General features: G+C 43.3%; 1 protein-coding gene across 1 annotated transcript in view; it reads right to left on the bottom strand.

Moving 5' to 3' along the window:
• The window catches only part of LOC112249418 (phosphatidate cytidylyltransferase 1-like), a 61,328-nt gene that overhangs the window by 22,119 nt on the left and 13,744 nt on the right, over nt 1-25,465 (bottom strand). Inside the window, exons 4-9 of the mRNA XM_042320236.1 lie at nt 21,325-21,422; nt 16,344-16,483; nt 9,413-9,471; nt 5,960-6,042; nt 4,054-4,141; nt 401-469 (exon numbers count right to left, since the gene is read on the bottom strand). Coding sequence (XP_042176170.1) covers nt 401-469; nt 4,054-4,141; nt 5,960-6,042; nt 9,413-9,471; nt 16,344-16,483; nt 21,325-21,422 — 537 coding nt within the window. The remainder of the gene's footprint in view (nt 1-400; nt 470-4,053; nt 4,142-5,959; nt 6,043-9,412; nt 9,472-16,343; nt 16,484-21,324; nt 21,423-25,465) is intronic.

Genomic DNA, 25,465 nt, shown 5'->3' with positions numbered 1-25,465 from the left:
ATTCCATACTATTACCATGCTAAACTTTATTCCATACTATTACCATGCTGTTCAACTTTATTCCATATTATTACCATGCTAAACTTTATTCCATACTATTACCATGCTGTTCAACTTTATTCCATACTATTACCATGCTGTTCAACTTTATTCCATACTATTACCATGCTGTTAAACTTTATTCCATACTATTACCATGCTAAACTTTATTCCATACTATTACCATGCTGTTCAACTTTATTCCATACTATTACCATGCTGATCAACTTTATTCCACACTATTACCATGCTGTTAAACTTTATTCCATACTATTACCATGCTGTTAAACTTTATTCCATACTATTACCATGCTAAACTTTATTCCACACTATTACCATGCTGTCTTACTGTAATACTCACTATGAATCCAAAGACCAGGGTTCCAAAGAACCCTCCTATGAATCCCTCCCACGTCTTCTTGGGAGACAGCTGTAATAAATAACAACAATAATAATAATAACAATAACAATAATACATTTCATTTTTAACGCATGTTATGATAATTATTTCATTTCTTCCAATGAGGTCTTTTAAAAATATTTTTAAATGCATAAATTGATTTTAAAATGGCAAATTCCACTTCCTGAACTGAGTGACTAGGAAACTGAATTGTGGCGTCGAGTAGAGACAGATACAGGAACAGAGGCCATCTTTCAAACAGGAATGACAGTGTGTCACACTATGGGTGTGACAAATGGACAATTTTGTCCCAAAAAATTAAACATAAAAAACAAGAATTCCCATTAAAACGATAAGATTCATAAAATGCCACATGAATTCACAATGCAGATGGTTAACATCACGCTTCCCGCGGAGATTGAAAATGGTATAATTTATACTGCTGGTTCTCTTGCTTTTCAGGAGAGTGATGCCATGTTAGCTTGTTGTTGTCATCCAGTCTCAAGTCAACAAACCAGCACTAGACTACAGTCAGAGTTACAGCCTCCCTGTTCCAAGTTATGAAGAGATATCTAGGCTAATCAATGGAAGATGGAATTAAAATGACAGAACTAAATGAGAAGGACAGGCTACAACACCAAGGAGCCATCAGGAAGACTGCTACTTATTCATCTGAACGAAGTTATTTACTGTAGGATTCGGGACGGGGAGAAAACGCACAGTTGAAGTTATTTAGTCTCAATTAGCCTAGCTAACGTTAGCTGGCTAGCTACTCTCGGTTTGATGCAGTCAAGACGGGGGGGACCATGTACACTGAACAAAAATATAAAACGCAAACATGTAAAGTGTTGGTCCCATGTTTCATGAGCTGAAATAAAAGATCTCAGAAATGTTTCATACTCATAAAAAAATAATTTCTCTCAAATGTTGTGCATACATTTGCTTTACATCGCTGTCAGTGAGCTTTTCTCCTTTGCCAAGATAATCCATCCAGCTAACAAGTGTGGCATATCAAGAAGCATGATCATTACACAGGTGCACCTTGTGCTGGGGACAATAAAAGGCTACTCTAAAATGTGCAGTTTGGTCACACAACACAACGCCACAAATGTCTCAAGTTGAGGGTTTGTGCAAATTGGCATGCTGACTGCAGGAATTTCCACCAGAGCGGTTGCCAGATAATTTATTGTTAATTTCTCTACCATAGGTCACCTAATTTGAGAGAATTTGGCAGTACGTCCAACCGGCCTCACAACAGCAGACCACGGGTAAGTAAGCAAACACCAGCCAAGGAAGTCCACAACCGGCCTCACAACAGCAGACCACGGGTAAGTAAGCAAACACCAGCCAAGGAAGTCCACAACCGGCCTCACAACAATATATATAAGTCAGCACACACACACACACACACACACACACACACACACACACAGCACACATACACATATATGTAAAAAAATATATACACACACACATATATATATACACATATATATATATATATATACACACACAGTAAAATTATATATACACACATATATACATACACATATAAAAATGCATATACACAACCTGTTAGTGGTAGTTTTATGATAACATTTAAATCACAGTGCAGTTAAGAAGAATAAATAAAACTGTTTTTCAGGTTGGGGATTTTTATTTAAATGTTAAGAATCCCAATTTCATTTAGAAGTTTTAACTTTTTAAACATTCACACCCCTATTTCAACACAGTGATGACATTGCGTTTCCACCCTGGCCTACAACAGGGTGTGTGAGTGTGTGTGTCCATCCTAACGCAGATCTGCATGTGACTCAACTCCAATGGGAAAGGAAAAGGTCATGTATGTGTCCTGTGGCTATACTGAAAAATGTCTGACTGTTTCTCAGTGTGTGTGTGTGTGTGTGTGTGTGTGTGTGTGTGTATATATATATATGTGTGTGTGTGTGTGTGTGTGTGGTGTGTGTATATGTGTACATATGTGTGTGTGTACATGTGTGTATATATATACATAGTATAACACTAGTATAAACACTAGTATAAACACTAGTATAAACACTAGTATAAATCATTTTACTATTTTAATAGTATCATACATGTTCTGATATCTGGATATTTTAGATAAGTTGTGATTTTTAAAACTTAAATTTTGTAACCTGAGACGGGGGGGGAGCAAGCGGATGGAGGGAGAGAGATTCAACTGGGCTACAGCCAAGATTCGGTAAGTTATAGCAGCCCAAAAAATATGTATCACCAATTCAAAACAGTGGCTAACGTTACATGTGGCGGTCTTGAATGGAGTAGCCTACAGAAGCTAGCTAGCTAGCTAGGCTAACGTTACATGTGGCGGTCTTGAATGGAGTAGCCTACAGAAGCTAGCTAGCTAGCTAGGCTAACGTTACATGTGGCAGTCTTGAATGGAGTAGCCTACAGAAGCTAGCTAGCTAGCTAGCTAGGCTAACGTTACATGCTACACTTTCTTCCCCCCCCAAACAGATTCATTTAAAAAACAGCCTACCTGTTGGTTGCTCATGTAGCATACTCCATTATTTCACTTTTAATTCTGTGATTTTATTTTCGTCTGTATTAGTGAACTCCTGCTACACACGACGCCTCTGACTGTGAAGTTAGTCACTTTGATTGGCCAACATACTGTAAAACAACAAGCTTCATGGTACCGGTCTGTTTCAAATTGGGGCACGCGTCATTAAAAACTATATTGAAAAGTTTGTTTTTATTTAAATGAATAATTTGAAATGTCATGATATATCCTTGTATAACAATGTCACATGGATAGTTTATGAATATATTTACTTTTTTAGAAAAAGTATGTCCGTGTTCAAATATGCCTACATTTACAGGCCTACCTGTGCCAGAAAAACATCCCCCAGAACCACCGTCACCAGCCGGTACCGTTGACACCAGGCAGGATGGGTCCATGGACTGATGCTGCTTACGCCAAATCCTGACTCGGCCATCGGCGTGACGCAACAGGAACTGGGATTCGTCGGAACAGGCCATGTTTTTGCTCTCTTCAATGGTCCAGTGTTGATGATGTCATGCCGACTGGAGCAGCAGCTTCTTGTTTTTATCTGATAGGAGAGGAACCCCGGTGTGGTCTTCTGCTGCAATAGCCAATCAGTGACAAGGACCGACAAGTTGTGCGTTCCGAGATGCCGTTATTCACCTGTTAGCTTGCACGCAGCTTCCCATTCTCCTTCGATCTCTCATCGACGAGCTGTTTTTCGCCCACAGGACTGCCGCTGACTGGATGTTTTTTTTTGTTTGTCCCATCATTCTAGGCAAAACCCTAGACACTGTCGTGCGTGAAAAGCCTAGGAGGGCTGCCGTTTCTGGGATAATGGAACTGGGATAATGGAACCTGCACGCCTGGCACCGACGATCATATCACCCTCAAAGTCGTTTAGGTCACTAGTTTTGTCCATTCTAATGCTCAATCGATCAGTAACTGAATGCCTCGATGCCTGTCTGTCTGCTTTATACAGCCACGTGACTCACTGTCTGTAGGAGCCATCCATTTTGGTGAACGAGGGTGATGTACCTAAAAACTGGCCACTGGGTGTATAATATAATATAATATACAGTAAATGTACCTTAATGAGTGGTGTTCTGCCAAAGAAGAAACCAAACAGGTAGGCCATGATGTCATTGCAGATCACTATGGAGACAGGGACGAGGAACCTGGAAAACAACGGTCAAACACACGTCAACTCCAACCTAACAGAAATACAACATTCAAACACACGTCAACTCCAACCTAACAGAAATACAACATTCAAACACACGTCAACTCCAACCTAACAGAAATACAACATTCAAACACACGTCAACTCCAACCTAACAGAAATACAACATTCAAACACACGTCAACTCCAACCTAACAGAAATACAACATTCAAACATGTCAACTCCAACCTAACAGAAATACAACATTCAAACATGTCAACTCCAACCTAACAGAAATACAACATTCAAACACGTCAACTCCAACCTAACAGAAATACAACATTCAAACACACGTCAACTCCAACCTAACAGAAATACAACATTCAAACACGTCAACTCCAACCTAACAGAAATACAACATTCAAACACGTCAACTCCAACCTAACAGAAATACAACATTCAAACACGTCAACTCCAACCTAACAGAAATACAACATTCAAACACGTCAACTCCAACCTAACAGAAATACAACATTCAAACACACGTCAACTCCAACCTAACAGAAATACAACATTCAAACACGTCAACTCCAACCTAACAGAAATACAACATTCAAACACGTCAACTCCAACCTAACAGAAATACAACATTCAAACACGTCAACTCCAACCTAACAGAAATACAACATTCAAACATGAAATCATTCACTCCAACCTAACAGAAATACAACATTCAAACACGTCAACTCCAACCTAACAGAAATACAACATTCAAACATGTCAACTCCAACCTAACAGAAATACAACATTCAAACACGTCAACTCCAACCTAACAGAAATACAACATTCAAACACGTCAACTCCAACCTAACAGAAATACAACATTCAAACACATGTCAACTCCAACCTAACAGAAATACAACATTCAAACACATGTCAACTCCAACCTAACATTTCCTTTACATTTGACCAACGAGCATCTTGACCGTTTACAGATATATTTTTTTAACAAAATACAGTTTGAATACAGAGCCATGAGGAGGACCTCTGTATTTGACTACCATAGAGCTGAGGGCTGACTACCATAGAGCTGAGGGCTGACTACCATAGAGCTGAGGGCTGACTACCATAGAGCTGAGGGCTGACTACCATAGAGCTGAGGGCTGACTACCATAGAGCTGAAGGCTGACTACCATAGAGCTGAGGGCTGACTACCATAGAGCTGAGGGCTGACTACCATAGAGCTGAGGGCTGACTACCATAGAGCTGAGGGCTGACTACCATAGAGCTGAGGGCTGACTACCATAGAGCTGAGGGCTGACTACCATAGAGCTGAGGGCTGACTACCATAGGGCTGACTACCATAGGGCTGAGGGCTGACTACCATAGGGCTGAGGGCTGACTACCATAGAGCTGAGGGCTGACTACCATAGGGCTGACTACCATAGGGCTGAGGGCTGACTACCATAGGGCTGAGGGCTGACTACCATAGAGCTGAGGGCTGACTACCATAGGGCTGACTACCATAGGGCTGAGGGCTGACTACCATAGGGCTGAGGGCTGACTACCATAGAGCTGAGGGCTGACTACCATAGGGCTGACTACCATAGGGCTGACTACCATAGGGCTGACTGACTACCATACCATAGAGCTGAGGGCTGACTACCATAGGGCTGAGGGCTGACTACCATAGGGCTCAGGGCTGACTACCATAGAGCTGAGGGCTGACTACCATAGGGCTCAGATGGTAAAATCAGACTACTACAGTATTAGTGAAGAGGAGAGAAGGGACAGGTTTCTGGGCGTGTTGTGTTTGCTGTGTGTGTTTCTTACCAGATCATTCCTTCAAACAGGTTCTGGATGACCAAGTGAGACTGAGTCACCACTATCAGTAGGGTAACATGGGTCCACGCAAACTGCAGGGGTAAACCACACACACAGTTAGCCATGGGGAATGTAGCCTGACCACTCACAATAACAATGTTGGTACGTAGAATGCAGAGATAGGCAGACAAGCTATAGAAATACAGTATCTAGATAGGCAGGCAACAGATACAGAAAAAAAGCATCTAGATAGGCAGGCTATAGAAATACAGCATCTAGACAGGCAGGCAATAGATATAGAAATACAGCATCTAGACAGGCAGGCAATAGATATAGAAATACAGCATCTAGACAGGCAGGCAATAGTTATAGAAATGCAGTATCAAGATCGGCAAGGCTGAGTCACTCCACACCACTACACCCACTGATATCTATGGTAGGCTAATATACCGCACACTAGTGTGTGTGTGTGTGTGTGTGTGTGTGCGTGCGTGTGTGTGTGTGCGTGTGTGCGTGTGTGTCATGCTGGCGAGTCTGAAACGTCATCCCATGTAGTGCACCTACTGTTTAGTCCAGAGAGAGAGAGTTGTCAAATGTATTTATCATTTCACTATGTAGTGCTCCACTTTCCACTCAAAGGTCAAAAACAGTGGTCAAGGTCAACAGTGGTGCAATACATCGGGAATAGGGTTCCATTTGAGCCGAGGGTGTATGCTGTATAGTGGGGTTTCCCAATAGGAGGGAGCTGTATAGTGGGGTTTCCCAATAGGAGGGAGCTGTATAGTGGGGTTTCCCAATAGGAGGGAGCTGTATAGTGGGGTTTCCCAATAGGAGGGAGCTGTATAGTGGGGTTTCCCAATAGGAGGGAGCTGTATAGTGGGGTTTCCCAATAGGAGGGAGCTGTATAGTGAGGTTGCCCAATAGGAGGGAGCTGTATAGTGAGGTTGCCCAATAGGAGGGAGCTGTATAGTGGGGTTTCCCAATAGAAGGGAGCTGTATAGTGGGGTTCCCCAATAGGAGGGAGCTGTATAGTAGGGTTCCCCAATAGGAGGGAGGGAGCTGTATAGTAGGGTTCCCCAATAGGAGGCAGTAAGCTGTACAGTAGGGTTCCCCAATGGGAGGGAGCTGTACAGTGGGTTCCCCAATAGGAGGCTGTAGTAAGCTGTACAGTAGGGTTTCCCCAAGGGAGCTGTAGGAGGCAGTAAGCTGTACAGTAGGGTTCCCCAATAGGAGGCAGTAAGCTGTACAGTAGGGTTCCCCTGTATAGTGGGGTTTCCCAATAGGAGGCAGTAAGCTGTACAGTAGGGTTCCCCAATAGGAGGCAGTAAGCTGTACAGTAGGGTTCCCCAATAGGAGGCAGTAAGCTGTACAGTAGGGTTCCCCAATAGGAGGCAGTAAGCTGTACAGTAGGGTTCCCCAATAGGAGGCAGTAAGCTGTACAGTAGGGTTCCCCAATAGGAGGCAGTAAGCTGTACAGTAGGGTTCCCCAATAGGAGGCAGTAAGCTGTACAGTAAGGTTCCCCAACAAGAGGGAGTTCTCAACGTTTTTTGGGCAAAAAATAAATATATACACAGTACCAGTCCAAAGTTTGGACACACCTACTCATTCAAGGGTTTTTCTTTATTTTTACCATCTTCTACATTGTAGAATAATAGTGAAGACATCAACACTATGAAATAACACAAATGGAATCATGTAGTAAACAAACAATGTGTCAAACAAATCAAAATATATTTTAGATTCTTCAAAGTAGCCACCCTTTGCCTTGATGACAGCTTTGCACACTCTTGGCATTCTCTCAACCAGCTTCACCTGGAATGCTTTTCCAACAGTCTTGAGCCCTTGTTGGCTGCTTTTACTTCACTCTGCGGTCCAACTCATCCCAAACCATCTCAATTGGGTTGAGGTCTGGTCATTGTGGAGGCCAGGTCATCTGATGCAGCACTCAAATAGCCCTTACACAGCCTGGAGGTGTGTTTTGGGTCATTGTCCTGTTGAAAAACGAATGATATTCCCACTAAGAGCAAACCAGATGGGATGGCGTATCGCTGCTGCAGAATGCTGTGGTAGCCATGCTGGTTAAGTGTGCCTTGAAATCTAAATAAATCACAGACAGTGTCACCAGCAAAGCACGCCCACACCATCACACCTCCTCCTCCATGCTTCACGGTGGGAACCACACATGCGGAGATCATCCGTTCACCTACTCTACGTCTCACAAAGACACGGCAGTTGGAACAAAAAATCTCAAATTTGGATTTCCACCGGTCTAATGTCCATTGCTCATGTTTTCTGGCCCAAGCAAGTCTCTTATTATTGGTGTCCTTTAGTAGTGGTTTCTTTGCAGCAATTTGACCATGAAGGCCTGATTCACACAGTCTCCTCTGAACAGTTGATGTTGAGATGAGTCTGTTACTTGAAATCTTTGAAGCATTAATTTGGGCTGCTATCTGAGGTGCAGTTAACTCTAATGAACTTATCCTCTGCAGCAGAGGTAACACTGGGTCTTCCTTTCCTGTGGTGTTCCTCATGAGAGCCAGTTTCATCATAGCGCTGGATGGTTCTTGTGACTGCACTTGAAGAAACTTTCAAAGTTCTTTAAATTTTCCATATTGACTGACCTTTATGTTTTAAAGTAATGATGGACTGTCGTTTCTCTTTGCTTATTTGAGCTGTTCTTGCCATAATATGGACTTGGTCTTTTACCAAATAGGGCTATCTTCTGTATACCACCCCTACCTTGTCACAACACAATTGACTGGCTCAAACACATTAAGGAAAGAAATTCTACAAATTAACCTTTAACAAGACACACCTGTTAATTGAAATGCATTCCAGGTGACTACCTCACAAAGCTGGTTGAGAGAATGCCACGAGTGTGCAAAGCTGTCATCAAGGCAAAGGGTGGCTACTTTGAAGAATCTCAAATATAAAATATATTTTATTTGTTTAACACTTTTTTGGTTACTACATGATTCCATATGTGTTATTTCACAGTTTGATGTCTTCACTATTATTTTACAATGTAGCAAATAGTTAAAAATAAAGACAAACCATGGAATGAGTAGGTGATTCCAAACGTTTGACTGGTACAGTATATATTTATTTTATTATTTTCGTTGTTGGATATTAAAAAAAATAAAAGAAATCACCAGGAAATCAACTCAAATTGATTTTAATTTAGGAAATCTGATCCAAGTATTCCCAAACATAAAAGAGGTGATCGTATCCCAATGTTATAAAAGTTTGAAATGATTCTGTTTTTTGTCAAAATACCATATCTCCATTTGGTGATTCTTGCTGTCAATTTGCACTGTTGAAATGATTTAAAAAACCATGTTCCAGCCACCTGACCATCCGTGGCTGGATGTAGTTGGGGAACCCTGCTGTACGGTATGGCATGCAGAGTACCAGGATGTTAGTCAGTCAGTGGTATCCAGGGTTATGTGACTCATACACACCATGTAAAACTGCAGGCGGTAATGCTTCTTCACTAAACTCAGAACAAACATGCAGAAACCTGTGAAAAATCAAATAACATGCGGTCAGTTTCTCTGCAAAGGATGGAGGGAAAGAACAACATCCTCATCATCATCATTCCATCACATTCCCCCCCCTTTAATCTATTGCAGTGGGGTATCAATAGGGATGCGTATCTTTCGAGACGATTTGATATACGTATATAGATACATGGACTCCATTACCATACAGGAAACTAAGAGGTTTACATTCGAAAACAATTCAGTGAATCAATGAGAATCAAAATGTGGCATTTATTGGTTGTAAAAAAAACACATTTCTTTTCAAGTTCAAATCAACCGCTGATAGGAAACTCACGGGCTGGATATGTCTGAGCTGACGTGTGTGTGTGTGAGCTGACGTGTGTGTGTGTGAGAGAGAATGATGTACACTGCGTGCACATTTATTAGGCAAGTGAGTATTCTGATCTTATCATTGTTTCTATACACATTTTCCAACTTCAAAACCATATGAACTTGAATGCTTATTGGGATTGAATCATTTTCAGGTGATATGCAATGTATTTGTGTATTGATGGAGGGTGTGGTTAAAGTGAATGACGCCTTATATCAAAAAGGTGTGCATAATTATTAGCCAAGCTTCATTACCTCAGGTAAAAATAAATAAAAATGGGACAAAAAACAAACACTGAAAAGTCCCCCCCAAAAAAAGCCTTTCAGACGGATGCAACACTCTTGAAATAGCTAAACTATTGAGGCGTGATGAACAGACAATCAAACGTTTTGTTGCGAATTGTCAACTGGGGGCGGCAAAAACCAACGCATGTAGAAGAAAAGGAGCAAAATGAACTGCAGAAGAATTAACCGTCAAGCTACCAGGAACCCATTATCCTCCAGCGCCAACATAGTCCAGAACGGCAACCTACCCGGAGAGTCCAGAGGTACAACCTACCCGGAGAGTCCAGAGGTACAACCTACCCGGAGAGTCCAGAGGTACAACCTACCCGGAGAGTCCAGAGGTACAACCTACCCGGAGAGTCCAGAGGTACAACCTACCCGGAGAGTCCAGAGGTACAACCTACCCGGAGAGTCCAGAGGTACAACCTACCCGTAGAGTCCAGAGGTACAACCTACCCGTAGAGTCCAGAGGTCCACAACCTACCCGGAGAGTCTACCCGGAGAGTCCAGAGGTACAACCTACCCGGAGAGTCCAGAGGTACAACCTACCCGGAGTGTCCAGAACGGGTACAACCTACCTGGAGAGTCAAGAACTACAACCTACCTGGAGAGTCAAGAACTACAACCTACCTGGAGAGTCAAGAACTACAACCTACCTGGAGAGTCAAGAACTACAACCTACCTGGAGAGTCAAGAACTACAACCTACCTGGAGAGTCAAGAACTACAACCTACCTGGAGTGTCCTGAACTACAACCTACCTGGAGAATCCTGAGGTACAACCTACCTGGAGAATCCTGAGGTACAACCTACCTGGAGAATCCTGAGGTACAACCTACCTGGAGTGTACAAGGTATCAAAAGCTCAGAGACATGACTAAGGTCAAGAAGGCTGAAACACGACCACCACTGAATAAGATTCACAGGTTGAAGCGTCAAGATTGACAAAAATCTTCAGGTATTTCTTTGCCCAAAGGTATTTTATGGACAGATGTAATGAGAATGACTCTTGATGGACCAGATGGATGGGACCGTGGCTGGATCAGCAATGGACACAGGGGCACCACTGAGTCAGGCACCAGCAAGGTGAAGGAGGGTTACTGGTATGGGCTGCTATCATTAAGGATGAGGTAGTTGGACCTTTTCGGGTTGAAGATGGACTGAAACTCAACTCCCAAACCTGCTGCCAGTTTCTGGAACATTCTTTCTTCAAGCAGTGGTACAGGAAGAAGTCCTCAGCATTCAAGAATGCCATGATCTTTATGCAGGACAATGCTCCATCACACGCATCCCAGTACTCCCCTGCTTGGCTAACCAGCAAGGGCCTCAAAGATGCCTGAATAATGACTTGGCCCCCTTTCTCTCCCGACTTAAATCCGATTGGGAACTTGTGGGGCCCTTCTCAAAATGTGAGATTTACAGTGAGGGAAGACAATACACCTCTTTGAACAGCATTTGGGAGGCTGTGGTTGCTGCCTCAGCGAAAGGTGATCGTGAATAAATCAAGAAACTGACAGACTCCATGGAAGGAAGGCTCATGGCATTAACAGAAAAGAAAAGGTGGCCATATCGGTCATTGAATATTTTTGAAAGGCCATTTAAAAAAAAAATGTAATTGTCATTTGGTATAACTTATTTGTTACACTTATTCTAAAAATTGAGAATAAACAAGCGAGTTGGGAGAAATTATTTTTGGTATTTAGTTGCCTAATAATTGCACACACTTATATATTCCCCTGAGAAAGACATGACTCACTTTTCCTTTGTTAAACATTCCAGTTTGAGGTTCAATAACATTTTGGATTGACTAAGACCATTGTGTTCGTTCAACAATAAAATGAATCGTGAGGAATACAATTTGTCTAATAACTGTGCACTCAGCGTATATCTATGGTGTAGGTACCTGATTTGAACCATAAAGGAAACTACCACCCTACTACTATCAGATTAGAGACATAAAGGAGACTACCACCCCACTACCAGATTAGAACCATAAGGGAGACTACCACCCCCATCAGATTAAAGCCATAAAGGAGACTACCACCCCCATCAGATTAAAGCCATAAGGAGACTACCACCCCACTACCAGATTAGAGCCATAAGGAGACTACCACCCCCATCAGATTAGAGCCATAAGGGAGACTACCACCCCCATCAGATTAAAGCCATAAGTGAGACTATCACCCCCATCAGATTTTTGGTCATTGTAGCCTATGTGTTTTGTATCCCCACTGTGGGTCATTGTAGCCTGTGTTTTGTATCCCCACTGTGGGTCATTGTAGCCTGTGTTTTGTATCCCCACTGTGGGTCATTGTAGCCTGTGTTTTGTATCCCCACTGTGGGTCATTGTAGCCTGTGTTTTGTATCCCCACTGTGGGTCATTGTAGCCTGTGTTTTGTATCCCCACTGTGGGTCATTGTAGCCTGTGTTTTGTATCCCCACTGTGGGTCATTGTAGCCTGTGTTTTGTATCCCCACTGTGGGTCATTGTAGCCTGTGTTTTGTATCCCCACTGTGGGTCATTGTAGCCTGTGTTTTGTATCCCCACTGTGGGTCATTGTAGCCTGTGTTTTGTATCCCCACTGTGGGTCATTGTAGCCTGTGTTTTTTTGTATCCCCACTGTGGGTCATTGTAGCCTGTGTTTTGTATCCCCACTGTGGGTCATTGTAGCCTGTGTTTTGTATCCCCACTGTGGGTCATTGTAGCCTGTGTTTTGTATCCCCACTGTGGGTCATTGTAGTCTGTGTTTTGTATCCCCACTGTGAGTCATTGTAGCCTGTGTTTTGTATCCCCACTGTGGGTCATTGTAGCCTGTGTTTTGTATCCCCACTGTGGGTCATTGTAGCCTGTGTTTTGTATCCCCACTGTGGTTCTGAAATCACCATCCCCCACTAATTAACTTGTCATTTTTGCAGATTAAGTGTTTGAGCTAGTCATGTATCAATATTTATTCTTTACAAATTAGCTATGACATACCGAATGAATATTTAGCAAATGTTGGATTTCACCCGCCCCAACACAAAAAAATGATGGTTTTGATCGTTTGGAAGTTTAATGGAGAGATCTTCTCTGACTTCAGCCATGCAGCGCACCTCGCAAAAAAGTATTGCTCGTTATGAAATTATAAACTTTATCTAAAAATGACCATCAGGGACAGATGCGTATCGGTGAATCGTTACATCCTTAAACTATTAACCAATCAGTCACTGTAGAAGGCCTGATGATCGTAACAGCGAGAGGTTATACACAGTCATATGACATTCCCTGCTCTATTGAATGAACGGGACATCACATTGTCTTTTACAACTGGAATCGTTAAATTGGTCAAACTGTCCATTTGGGATAATACAACCAAGATGTTACTAACAACAAACACTATTTTGTTCCCTCGGACATCGTCGTATGTAAAAATGTATTTTATCAAAGTGCTATACACTCCTCTCCTCTGTTTAATCAAAACAAAATAATAAAGGTGCTGTGGTAAACAGTGGTGCGGGTTTCCTCAAAATGCAAATTCGATCTTTAAACATTTTACACAGCGAACAAAGCAACCTCAGAAAATTCCATCCGTTCACGCCGAGTTGTCAAGAAAGCACAAACAGATGTGGGACCTGGGCTAATAGAACTCAATTCGTGACTCGTTTCAAATATGCGGTCTTGCTTAAACTGATATTGCCAATGTCACGCCGAGTTGTCAAGAAAGCACAAACAGATGTGGGACCTGGGCAAATAGAACTCAATTCGTGACTCGTTTCAAATATGCAGAGGGAGTTGAAAAGAGAACACAAAGAAGGCTGTTGTATAAAACACCTGTCTCCGGATTACATCGTCAAACTAAGGGCAACCGTGGCATCCGTGACAGAGAGGGAGAAGCGAAAGACAGTCTAGCTAGCTACATTTTCAGATCTACGTTTCAAATTTGGTCAGAAAGTCATTTTCATTGCAAGTTAAAGTGTACTGTTAGCTAGCGTCAGCTGGCTGTCTCGCCACACATGTGAATCCATAAAGAGATGGGTGAAGCTAAAGGCTTAAGAGGGTGTGAACGGGTACAGACAAAGAAGAGCTCTCCAGTAGGTGTACCAAAACATTCAAGGGCCATTTTCTCAAAAGTGGGGTTCCAAGTTTAACAACTTTCAAAGCAGAATGACTTTCCCATTGTTCCTCAACTGTAGTGTATGATAAACCATTTTCTCTCTCTGAGTCTCTACTTCTATCTAATGTAAAAAATAAAAAATAAACACTATTTCAAATGTTGCTACATAAAACCGAATCGAGCCGGTCGGTCACATTTGTGCTTAAGGTGTCGATTAAAACCCTCATTTGTGTGTCGAGTTTCGCCACATAATGCAAGCAGCCGATATGAGATCCCCTAGGAAGACGTTGCGTATTGAGTCGCCGGGCAGATTTAGTCTGTTCAGCAGAGCTGTGGATTTTAACTGGTTGTGACAGACAGTCACACTCCAGCCAGGGTCAAATCAAAAGACACTCCAAGGCCTGTATTCACAAAGGCTGTGTTTACATTGGCAACCCAAATCAGATCTATTGGCAGATTTTTCAGGGAATGTGTAAACAGCAAAAAAAAAAAAGTTGGAATCTGATCTTCCAGGCTGCAGCAGGAGGCTGGAGGGAGAAAGGAAATGTTGTCATGTAGTCACCTAACTAGCTAACTCTGTTTCTTAATGGTTATAATGAAAGTGCTCTTTGACCCGAGTCCATAGGCATCTGGGAAACATACTTTATAGCCCTGTTAGTTAATCACCAACTGCAGTGTGTAGGCACTTAGTCAGTCCAGTAGTCAAATGTTTTATGTCGGCCTTGTCTTTACAATAAAACTACCCAGCAAGCAGGGGACGTCCTAAGGACGTCCAGGGGAACACGGCACAACCTCACGATGTTCCGCGACGCATTTTTTTTGTTTGCAGGGTAAGTAGCTAGCCCAGAGGTTTGCAAGCGTTTTTTGGTCCGTGACCCCATTTTGATACAAAATGTATTTTCTTTTTTAAATAGTGTATTCAACAGCCAATGATAACTTTAAAAAAAACAAAAAATTGGGACGATGACAGGCTTGGCAGTGCTTTTGATGGAATTTCAATCTGAAGACAGTCTGGTTTGAAGTGACTGAAACGCATCAGAAAGATATTGAGAAGTTCACCAGATGTTGATTAGAAAAAAGATCATCGTCAATATCGGAGTAATTTCCTGGTCTTGTCCACTGGGGTTCTGAAGGCTTGTGGACATTCTGTAGAGAGAAACCGAATACAGAGCTCTTTCCATGACAGACTGACCAGGTGAATCCAGGTGATCAGCTATGATCCCTTATTGATGTCACCGAAATCCACTTAAAATCAGTGTAGATGAAGGATTTTTAAGCCTCGAGACAGCTGAGACGTGGATTGTGTACGTGTGCCATTCAGAGTGTGACTGGGCAAGACAAAATATTTAAATGCCTTTGAACAGGGGTATGGTAGTAGGTGCCTTTGAACAGGGGTATGGTAGTAGGTGCCTTTGAACAGGGGTATGGTAGTAGGTGCCTTTGAACAGGGGTATGGTAGTAGGTGCCTTTGAACAGGGGTATGGTAGTAGGTGCCTTTGAACAGGGGTATGGTAGTAGGTGCCTTTGAACAGGGGTATGGTAGTAGGTGCCAGACGAACCGGTTTGTGTCAAGGGCTGCAACCCTGCTTGGGTTTTTCACTTTGTAGCTTAAACCGTTCAAAAAGACAGCGCCACATTTGTAGGAAGAAAACAGAAACCGGTTACTCAGTCTAACCCCGATTCTATGAACCAAGCATGATCTTCTTTCATTCATAGTTTCTCTCATGACCCCATGTTTCAAAATTAGGCTGTTAAAATGTGCCTATATACACACACGTCGTTATAGACCAGTGTATTAGTACTGTTGTTTCCATGAACAAAGTGACCTAGGACGGATTTACCGACAGACCGTTTATGGTTTATTACCGTTTTATAACAGCGGCCGGGCGGAACAAATCACAGATTCATATCACCATGGAGATAAGAACTGCACAGGCTTATATATATATATATATTTTTTTTTTTACGTGTTATTTTTTACTTTTGTAGGTATTTTTCTTAAAACGGAATTGTTGGTTAAGGGCTTGTAAGTAAGCATTTCCTCTGTAAGGTTGTATTCGGTGCATGTGACAAATACAATGTTATTTGATATATCTATCTTACACTTGTCTTCACGGTGCCGATGTCGTTACACTGAGCCTCACCTGCCAGGTAGACAGCGAAGGAGATAAATCTATGGTATCGGACCAGGAACTGGAGCGGTTCTTCTCTCTGCACCAACGCACCAAAGTACTCCGCCAATGTCTCACCATAGAAGAAGTAGTTCACACAAACCAGGAAGTACCTTTAAAAAAAAAAAAAATAATAATAATTAAAAAAGGAAGGCAAACAAGTCAATATCAATTCACACAAATCATCATCAGGATAAAAGTACTTGAAGGAAAACCAGGATATTGTATTCATTCCTTTTTTGGTTTTGTGTGTTTTTTTTGTTGTTGTTCAGAGGTCAGAGTTCAAGTGGTGGAGGGTTAGGCTGTTCAGAGGGCATGCTGCGTGTGTACTTTCCAAATGGACTTGCTAAATAAATAAAAAAAGGTACAACAAAAATAAATGAAAACTTCCAGCATGGCAGTGACATTTGCTCATGGTTGGCTCAACTCAAGCCTTGGTGTGTATGAGTTTGTTTGCCTTTATGGGAAAAGGTTGCTCTGCTCTACAGAAACCTAAAAATAAAAAAAACAAGGTGAGGGGGGGAGGGGGGACAGACTCCATATTCAGACTATTACCTGAAAAATAAAAACTAGTCGTCATTTTTGACAGAGAGACTGTTAAACCCAACCCTCTCTGTCCCCTGGGATACAAGAGGCACACACTTCGAGAGAGAGAAACTCTCCAGAACTCTACCATCCCCCGGGTTCACACCTCTGGTCCTGGGTACTCCGTTGCTAGGGGGTTGCCAAGGGCCCTTCCAGAACTTTCTTCCCTGGGCTAGAGTCATGTGACCTGGTCAGACACGATTGTACCTGGTGAGGATATCAAACCCCCTCAACACAGTCTGTTCTTTAGTTGGACAAAGATGTCAAGAGAGACAACAGGTCAGAACTCTGCACCTCAACACAACTCACCACTAGGCCCTTCCTATAAGGACACTGCACCTCAACACAACTCACCACTAGGCCCTTCCTATAAGGACACTGCACCTCAACACAACTCACCACTAGGCCCTTCCTATAAGGACAAGCCTCCACCCTGAACTTCCTAACCCCGTGTTAGTGCCTAATCCCAGTCTCCTGTGTGGTGATAAAGTGTAGATGGTATCCCTGTCTCCTGTCTCCTGTTTGGTGATAAAGTGTAGATGGTATTCCTGTCTCCTGTCTGGTGATAAAGTGTAGATGGTATCCCTGTCTCCTGTCTGGTGATAAAGTGTAGATGGTATCCCTGTCTCCTGTGTGGTGATAAAGTGTAGATGGTATCCCTGTATCCTGTCTGGTGATAAAGTGTAGATGGTATCCCTGTCTCCTGTCTCCTGTCTGGTGATAAAAAGTGTAGATGGTATCCCTGTCTCCTGTCTGGTGATAAAGTGTAGATGGTATCCCTGTCTCCTGTCTGGTGATAAAGTGTAGATGGTATCCCTGTCTCCTGTCTGGTGATAAAGTGTAGATGGTATCCCTGTCTCCTGCCTGGTGATAAAGTGTAGATGGTATCCCTGTCTCCTGCCTGGTGATAAAGTGTAGATGGTATCCCTGTCTCCTGTCTGGTGATAAAGTGTAGATGGTATCCCTGTCTCCTGTCTGGTGATAAAGTGTAGATGGTATCCCTGTCTCCTGTCTGGTGATAAAGTGTAGATGGTATCCCTGTCTCCTGCCTGGTGATAAAGTGTAGATGGTATCCCTGTCTCCTGTCTCCTGTCTGGTGATAAAGTGTAGATGGTATCCCTGTCTCCTGTTTGGTGATAAAGTGTAGATGGTATCCCTGTCTCCTGTCTGGTGATAAAGTGTAGATGGTATCCCTGTCTCCTGTTTGGTGATAAAGTGTAGATGGTATCCCTGTCTCCTGTCTCCTGTGTGTTGATAAAGTGTAGATGGTATCCCTGTCTCCTGTCTCCTGTGTGTTGATAAAGTGTAGATGGTATCCCTGTCTCCTGTCTCCTGTGTGTTGATAAAGTGTAGATGGTATCCCTGTCTCCTGTCTCCTGTGTGTTGATAAAGTGTAGATGGCATCCCTGTTTCCTGTCTGGTGATAAAGTGTAGATGGTATCCCTGTTTCCTGTCTGGTGATAAAGTGTAGATGGTATCCCTGTCTCCTGTCTGGTGATAAAGTGTAGATGGTATCCCTGTCTCCTGTCTCCTGTGTGGTGATAAAGTGTAGATGGTATCCCTGTCTCCTGTCTCCTGTGTGGTGATAAAGTGTAGATGGTATCCCTGTCTCCTGTCTGGTGATAAAGTGTAGATGGTATCCCTGTCTCCTGTCTGGTGATAAAGTGTAGATGGTATCCCTGTCTCCTGTCTGGTGATAAAGTGTAGATGGTATCCCTGTCTCCTGTCTGGTGATAAAGTGTAGATGGTATCCCTGTCTCCTGTCTGGTGATAAAGTGTAGATGGTATCCCTGTCTCCTGTCTCCTGATAAAGTGTAGATGGTATCCCTGTCTCCTGTCTGGTGATAAAGTGTAGATGGTATCCTGTCTGGGTGATAAAGTGTAGATGGTATCCCTGTCTCCTGTCTTGGTGATAAAGTGTAGATGGTATCCCTGTCTCCTGTCTGGTGATAAAGTGTAGATGGTATCCCTGTCTCCTGTTTGGTGATAAAGTGTAGATGGTATCCCTGTCTCCTGTCTGGTGATAAAGTGGTAGATGGTATCCCTGTCTCCTGTTTGGTGATAAAGTGTAGATGGTATCCCTGTCTCCTGTCTGGTGATAAAGTGTAGATGGTATCCCTGTCTCCTGTCTGGTGATAAAGTGTAGATGGTATCCCTGTCTCCTGTCTGGTGATAAAGTGTAGATGGTATCCCTGTCTCCTGTCTGGTGATAAAGTGTAGATGGTATCCCTGTCTCCTGTCTGGTGATAAAGTGTAGATGGTATCCCTGTCTCCTGTCTGGTGATAAAGTGTAGATGGTATCCCTGTCTCCTGTCTGGTGATAAAGTGTAGATGGTATCCCTGTCTCCTGTCTGGTGATAAAGTGTAGATGGTATCCCTGTCTCCTGTCTGGTGATAAAGTGTAGATGGTATCCCTGTCTCCTGTCTGGTGATAAAGTGTAGATGGTATCCCTGTCTCCTGTCTGGTGATAAAGTGTAGATGGTATCCCTGTCTCCTGTCTGGTGATAAAGTGTAGATGGTATCCCTGTCTCCTGTCTGGTGATAAAGTGTAGATGGTATCCCTGTCTCCTGTCTGGTGATAAAGTGTAGATGGTATCCCTGTCTCCTGTCTGGTGATAAAGTGTAGATGGTATCCCTGTCTCCTGTCTGGTGATAAAGTGTAGATGGTATCCCTGTCTCCTGTCTGGTGATAAAGTGTAGATGGTATCCCTGTCTCCTGTCTGGTGATAAAGTGTAGATGGTATCCCTGTCTCCTGTCTGGTGATAAAGTGTAGATGGTATCCCTGTCTCCTGTCTGGTGATAAAGTGTAGATGGTATCCCTGTCTCCTGTCTGGTGATAAAGTGTAGATGGTATCCCTGTCTCCTGTCTGGTGATAAAGTGTAGATGGTATCCTGTCTGGTGATAAAGTGTAGATGGTATCCCTGTCTCCTGTCTGGTGATAAAGTGTAGATGGTATCCCTGTCTCCTGTCTGGTGATAAAGTGTAGATGGTATCCCTGTCTCCTGTCTGGTGATAAAGTGTAGATGGTATCCCTGTCTCCTGTCTGGTGATAAAGTGTAGATGGTATCCCTGTCTCCTGTCTGGTGATAAAGTGTAGATGGTATCCCTGTCTCCCTGTCTGTCTGGTGATAAAGTGTAGATGGTATCCCTGTCTCCTGTCTGGTGATAAAGTGTAGATGGTATCCCTGTCTCCTGTCTGGTGATAAAGTGTAGATGGTATCCCTGTCTCCTGTCTCCTGTCTGGTGATAAAGTGTAGATGGTATCCCTGTCTCCTGTTTGGTGATAAAGTGTAGATGGTATCCCCGTCTCCTGTCTGGTGATAAAGTATAGATGGTATCCCTGTCTCCTGTTTGGTGATAAAGTGTAGATGTTATCCCTGTCTCCTGTCTTGTGATAAAGTGTAGATGGTATCCCTGTCTCCTGTCTCCTGTGTGGTGATAAAGCGTAGATGGTATCCCTGTCTCCTGTCTGGTGATAAAGGGTAGATGGTATCCCTGTCTCCTGTCTGGTGATAAAGCGTAGATGGTATCCCTGTCTCCTGTCTGGTGATAAAGTGTAGATGGTATCCCTGTCTCCTGTGTGGTGATAAAGTGTAGATGGTATCCCTGTCTCCTGTTTGGTGATAAAGTGTAGATGGTATCCCTGTCTCCTGTCTCCTGTGTGGTGATAAAGTGTAGATGGTATCCCTGTCTCCTGTGTGGTGATAAAGTGTAGATGGTATCCCTGTCTCCTGTGTGGTGATAAAGTATAGATGGTATTCCGGTCTCCTGCTGGTCATTCTATGTCCTCTAACCTAGCCTCAGGACAGTCGCACATATAATTAAAACCGGAAACAGTTGATGGCTCTCTATTTTTCAGAGATCCCTGTCTCCTGTTTGATAAAGTGAAAAGCGGGGGTCTCCTGTTTGGTGATAAAGAGTAGATGGTATCCCTGTCTCCTGGGGACAGAGAGATGGTATCCCTGGGGGTGATACAGAGAAGAGAAAAGAGATGGTATCCCTGTCTCCTGAGAAAAACGAGAGGGGTGTGGTGATAGAGATGGGTCTCCTGTCTGGTGAGAGAGATGGATAAAGTGTAGAAAAAAGAGAGGAGGTCTGGTGAGAGATGATTCCGGTCTCCTGGGGGCCAGAGAGAAGGGGCGGACAGAGAGAAGAGAATAGAGAGTGAGAGATGGAGAGAGAAAAACGAGAGAAAAAAACGAGAGGGGGAGATAGAGAGGGAGAGAGATGGGGGCCAGAGAGAAGGGGCGGACAGAGAGAAGAGAATAGAGAGTGAGAGATAGAGAGAGAAAAACGAGAGGGGAGAGATAAGAGGGAGTGAAAAAAAAGGATAATCGAAACTGACAAAGATATAGTCGGTCCTTACCAGCTGAGTGTCCTGAACCAGGGCAGCTCGTAGGAATGGTAGACTCTGTAGCCGATATCTATGATCTCCTGAAAACACTTGATCTGGATGGTCATCACCTACCAAGGAGAGAGAACGAGGCGTTAGGACCAGTGTTTGGGAGGTAACCCATATAAAAGAATAACTTTTTTGCGGTTACTAAAAAAAAAAAAAAAAAAAAAAAAATAATAATAATAATAATAATAATAATAATAATAATAATAATAATAATAATAATCCCCCTTTTTTAATTTACCTTCACGTTATTTTCAGAACTCCCCCCTTTTTTAAAATGGATAGAGCGTTTACCTGGAGAATCAGTTAAAATTTTCTGAGAGAATCCAGTTAAAATCGGTCATCTGGTGTTTCCGATGACCTGATCTGGAGAATCCAGATTAAAATGGATCTGGAGAATCCAGATTAAAAGAGAAGAGGGTTGCATCTGATCTGGAGAATCCAGATTAAAAGAGAAGAGGGTTGATTAAAAAATAGATTAAAATAGAAGAGGGTTGCGCATCTGATCTTTGCAGTTGATTGCTTCTGTGATTAGCAAAGTCCACTGTAACTATCCAATAAATGAAGCGAGGGAATTAGCGTTTTGTAGTATCGTGGTTTCGATACATATGAGCTTAGTTGATTCCCACCAATATTTTCACGTTAAAATCGCCACTGCATATTAGCAGACTATCTTTGGTTCCTCCTACCTCTCTGGAATAGGCGGGACGCTTGCTCCCAATTGGCCAATTGCCAGGAAAAATGCAGAGCGCCAAATTTAAATAAAATACTATAAAAACTAAACTTTCATTAAATCACACGTGTAAGATACCAAATTAAAGCTACACTCGTTGTCAAGCCAGTCAACATGCCAGATTTCAAAAAGGCTTTTCGGCGAAAGCATAAAATGCTATTATCTGATGATAGCACAACAGTAAACAAAGAGAGAGTAGCATATTTCAACCCTGCTTTTATTTAATTCTAAATTAATAAATAATAATAAAAATGCTTTGTTTAAAAAAGTACCAACATTTTGGAGATTTCGTTTTCATTTAACCTAGAGTGAGTGAGAAAAAGTCCATTCTTGAACACGGGGTGAGATATTCTCACTAATTTTAAAATAAAGCCAGTTTGTTATTTTTGAATGACTTATTTCTGGAGAAACCAAACTTGATTGTTCAGCAGACATCACAGAACATTTCTGTTTCTCCATGCTTGTCTCAGAGAGGTGTTTCTGGGACCACGTCGTTTCCTTCAAGGTAGGATTATAGCAATATGTTTGTAACGTTTAGATGCATTTACATGTATATTTATATTATTGTACCTAATGTTGGCTGTTAGGCTAACTGTCTTTTATCCTTCTCCAAATGCAGACAATGACCCAAAACATACTGCCGCCCGGGTTTGCATTGCAAAATGAGGGCATAAACTGGGTCAAGACGTCAGCAGAGTAAGTAGACCTTTATGTAGTAAAATAAAAGGTTAAATATAAATAAATAATATACCTACAACACCTAGGGGCCTACAGTATATCTATAAATATTTTTTTCTCATCTCTACAGGAAGGTCTCCTGATATAAACCCGATCGAACTGAAAACATTAATCCGTAACTCTGCCAAGCCGACAAGCTAAGATGAACTGGTTCAAGGCCATCAAGATGTTATGGCTGACGATACAACAACTACATTGATCAATCTCAGCAAGGTTTTACCTGTGGTCGTGGAGCGGGGTGGAAGTGCGACTAAAATGTAGTTTAATAAATAAACATCCGCATTTGAATGTCTGTTCTCGTTATTTTATTAACGAAAGTATAAAGATGTTGGTGAAGAAACACTGTACTGCTGTTCTGAGTTAGAAATGTAACCCTTTAGAGGACTTAAGCATGGAATACATTTGCAAGTTCAGGGATTTTCACTACAGTGGGGCGGCAGGGTAGCCTAGTGGTTAGAGTGTAGAGGAGGCAGGGTAGACTAGTGGTTAGAGTGTAGAGGCGGCAGGGTAGCCTAGTGGTTAGAGTGTAGAGGCGTCAGGGTAGCCTAGTGGTTAGAGTGTAGAGGAGGCAGGGTAGCCTAGTGGTTAGAGTGTAGGGGCGGCAGGGTAGCCTAGTGGTTAGAGTGTAGGGGCGGCAGGGTAGCCTAGTGGTTAGAGTGTAGAGGCGGCAGGGTAGCCTAGTGGTTAGAGTGTAGAGGAGGCAGGGTAGCCTAGTGGTTAGAGTGTAGAGGAGGCAGGTAGCCTAGTGGTTAGAGTGTTGGGGCGGCAGGGTGGCCTAGTGGTTAGAGTGTAGAGGAGGCAGGGTAGCCTAGTGGTTAGGGTGTAGAGGAGGCAGGGTAGCCTAGAGGTTAGAGTGTTGGGGCGGCAGGTGGCCTAGTGGTTAGAGTGTAGGGGCGGCAGGGTAGCCTAGTGGTTAGAGTGTAGAGGCGGCAGGTAGCCTAGTGGTTAGAGTGTAGAGGAGGCAGGGTAGCCTAGTGGTTAGAGGAGGCAGGTAGCCTAGTGGTTAGAGTGTAGAGGTGGCAGGTAGCCTAGTGGTTAGAGTGTAGGGGCGGCAGGGTAGCCTAGTGGTTAGAGTGTAGAGGCGGCAGGTAGCCTAGTGGTTAGAGTGTAGAGGAGGCAGGGTAGCCTAGTGGTTAGAGGAGGCAGGTAGCCTAGTGGTTAGAGTGTAGAGGAGGCAGGGTAGCCTAGTGGTTAGAGGAGGCAGGTAGCCTAGTGGTTAGAGTGTAGAGGTGGCAGGTAGCCTAGTGGTTAGAGTGTAGGGGCGGCAGGTAGCCTAGTGGTTAGAGTGTAGAGGTGGCAGGTAGCCTAGTGGTTAGAGTGTGGAGGTGGCAGGTAGCCTAGTGGTTAGAGTGTAGAGGCGGCAGGTAGCCTAGTGGTTAGAGTGTAGGGGCGGCAGGGTAGCCTAGTGGTTAGAGTGTAGAGGCGGCAGGTAGCCTAGTGGTTAGAGTGTAGAGGAGGCAGGGTAGCCTAGTGGTTAGAGGAGGCAGGTAGCCTAGTGGTTAGAGTGTAGAGGTGGCAGGTAGCCTAGTGGTTAGAGTGTAGAGGTGGCAGGTAGCCTAGTGGTTAGAGTGTAGAGGTGGCAGGTAGCCTAGTGGTTAGAGTGTAGGGGCGGCAGGTAGCCTAGTGGTTAGAGTGTAGAGGTGGCAGGTAGCCTAGTGGTTAGAGTGTAGAGGTGGCAGGTAGCCTAGTGGTTAGAGTGTAGAGGTGGCAGGTAGCCTAGTGGTTAGGTGTAGAGGAGGCAGGGTAGCCTAGTGGTTAGAGTGTAGAGGAGGCAGGGTAGCCTAGTGGTTAGAGTGTAGAGGAGGCAGGTAGCCTAGTGGTTAGAGTGTAGAGGAGGCAGGGTAGCCTAGTGGTTAGAGTGTAGAGGAGGCAGGTAGCCTAGTGGTTAGAGTGTAGAGGAGGCAGGTAGGCTAGTGGTTAGAGTGTAGAGGAGGCAGGTAGCCTAGTGGTTAGAGTGTAGAGGAGGCAGGGTAGCCTAGTGGTTAGAGTGTAGAGGAGGCAGGGTAGCCTAGTGGTTAGAGTGTAGAGGAGGCAGGTAGCCTAGTGGTTAGAGTGTAGAGGAGGCAGGGTAGCCTAGTGGTTAGAGTGTAGAGGAGGCAGGTAGCCTAGTGGTTAGAGTGTAGAGGAGGCAGGGTAGCCTAGTGGTTAGAGTGTAGAGGTGGCAGGTAGCCTAGTGGTTAGAGTGTTGGACTAGTAACCGGAAGGTTGCAAGTTCAAACCCCAGAGCTGACAAGGTACAAATCTGTCGTTCTGCCCCTGAACAGGCAGTTAACCCACTGTTCCTAGGCCATCATTGTAAATAAGAATTTGTTCTTAACTGACTTGCATAGTTAAATAAAAGGTTAAATAAATAAAAACAGTAGCCGGGCTATGAAAAGTCTATTGTCCTGTTAATAGGAAACATTAACATGATGGGCTACAGTTGTGAAAAACAAGTGTTTGAAAACCTGTTTTCAAAATGCCTTTAGTTGTCCATCACTATTGTAAATAAAAAAAAAACACAGCATCTTGTTTAAATTCTTTATTGTAACCACAATGTCACAAATAATTTGTTATCTACCTTTCCAATTAGAGTTAGGGATTTACAAATGTGCGCTTTTCAGTATTAGCTACATTGTTTTAGATCGAACAGAATTT

This window comes from Oncorhynchus tshawytscha, linkage group LG04, assembly GCF_018296145.1.
Source record: "Oncorhynchus tshawytscha isolate Ot180627B linkage group LG04, Otsh_v2.0, whole genome shotgun sequence".
Taxonomy (NCBI): Eukaryota; Metazoa; Chordata; class Actinopteri; order Salmoniformes; family Salmonidae; genus Oncorhynchus; species Oncorhynchus tshawytscha.
Note: the sequence above shows the minus strand (reverse complement) of the source record. Positions and strands in the feature narration are given on the sequence as shown.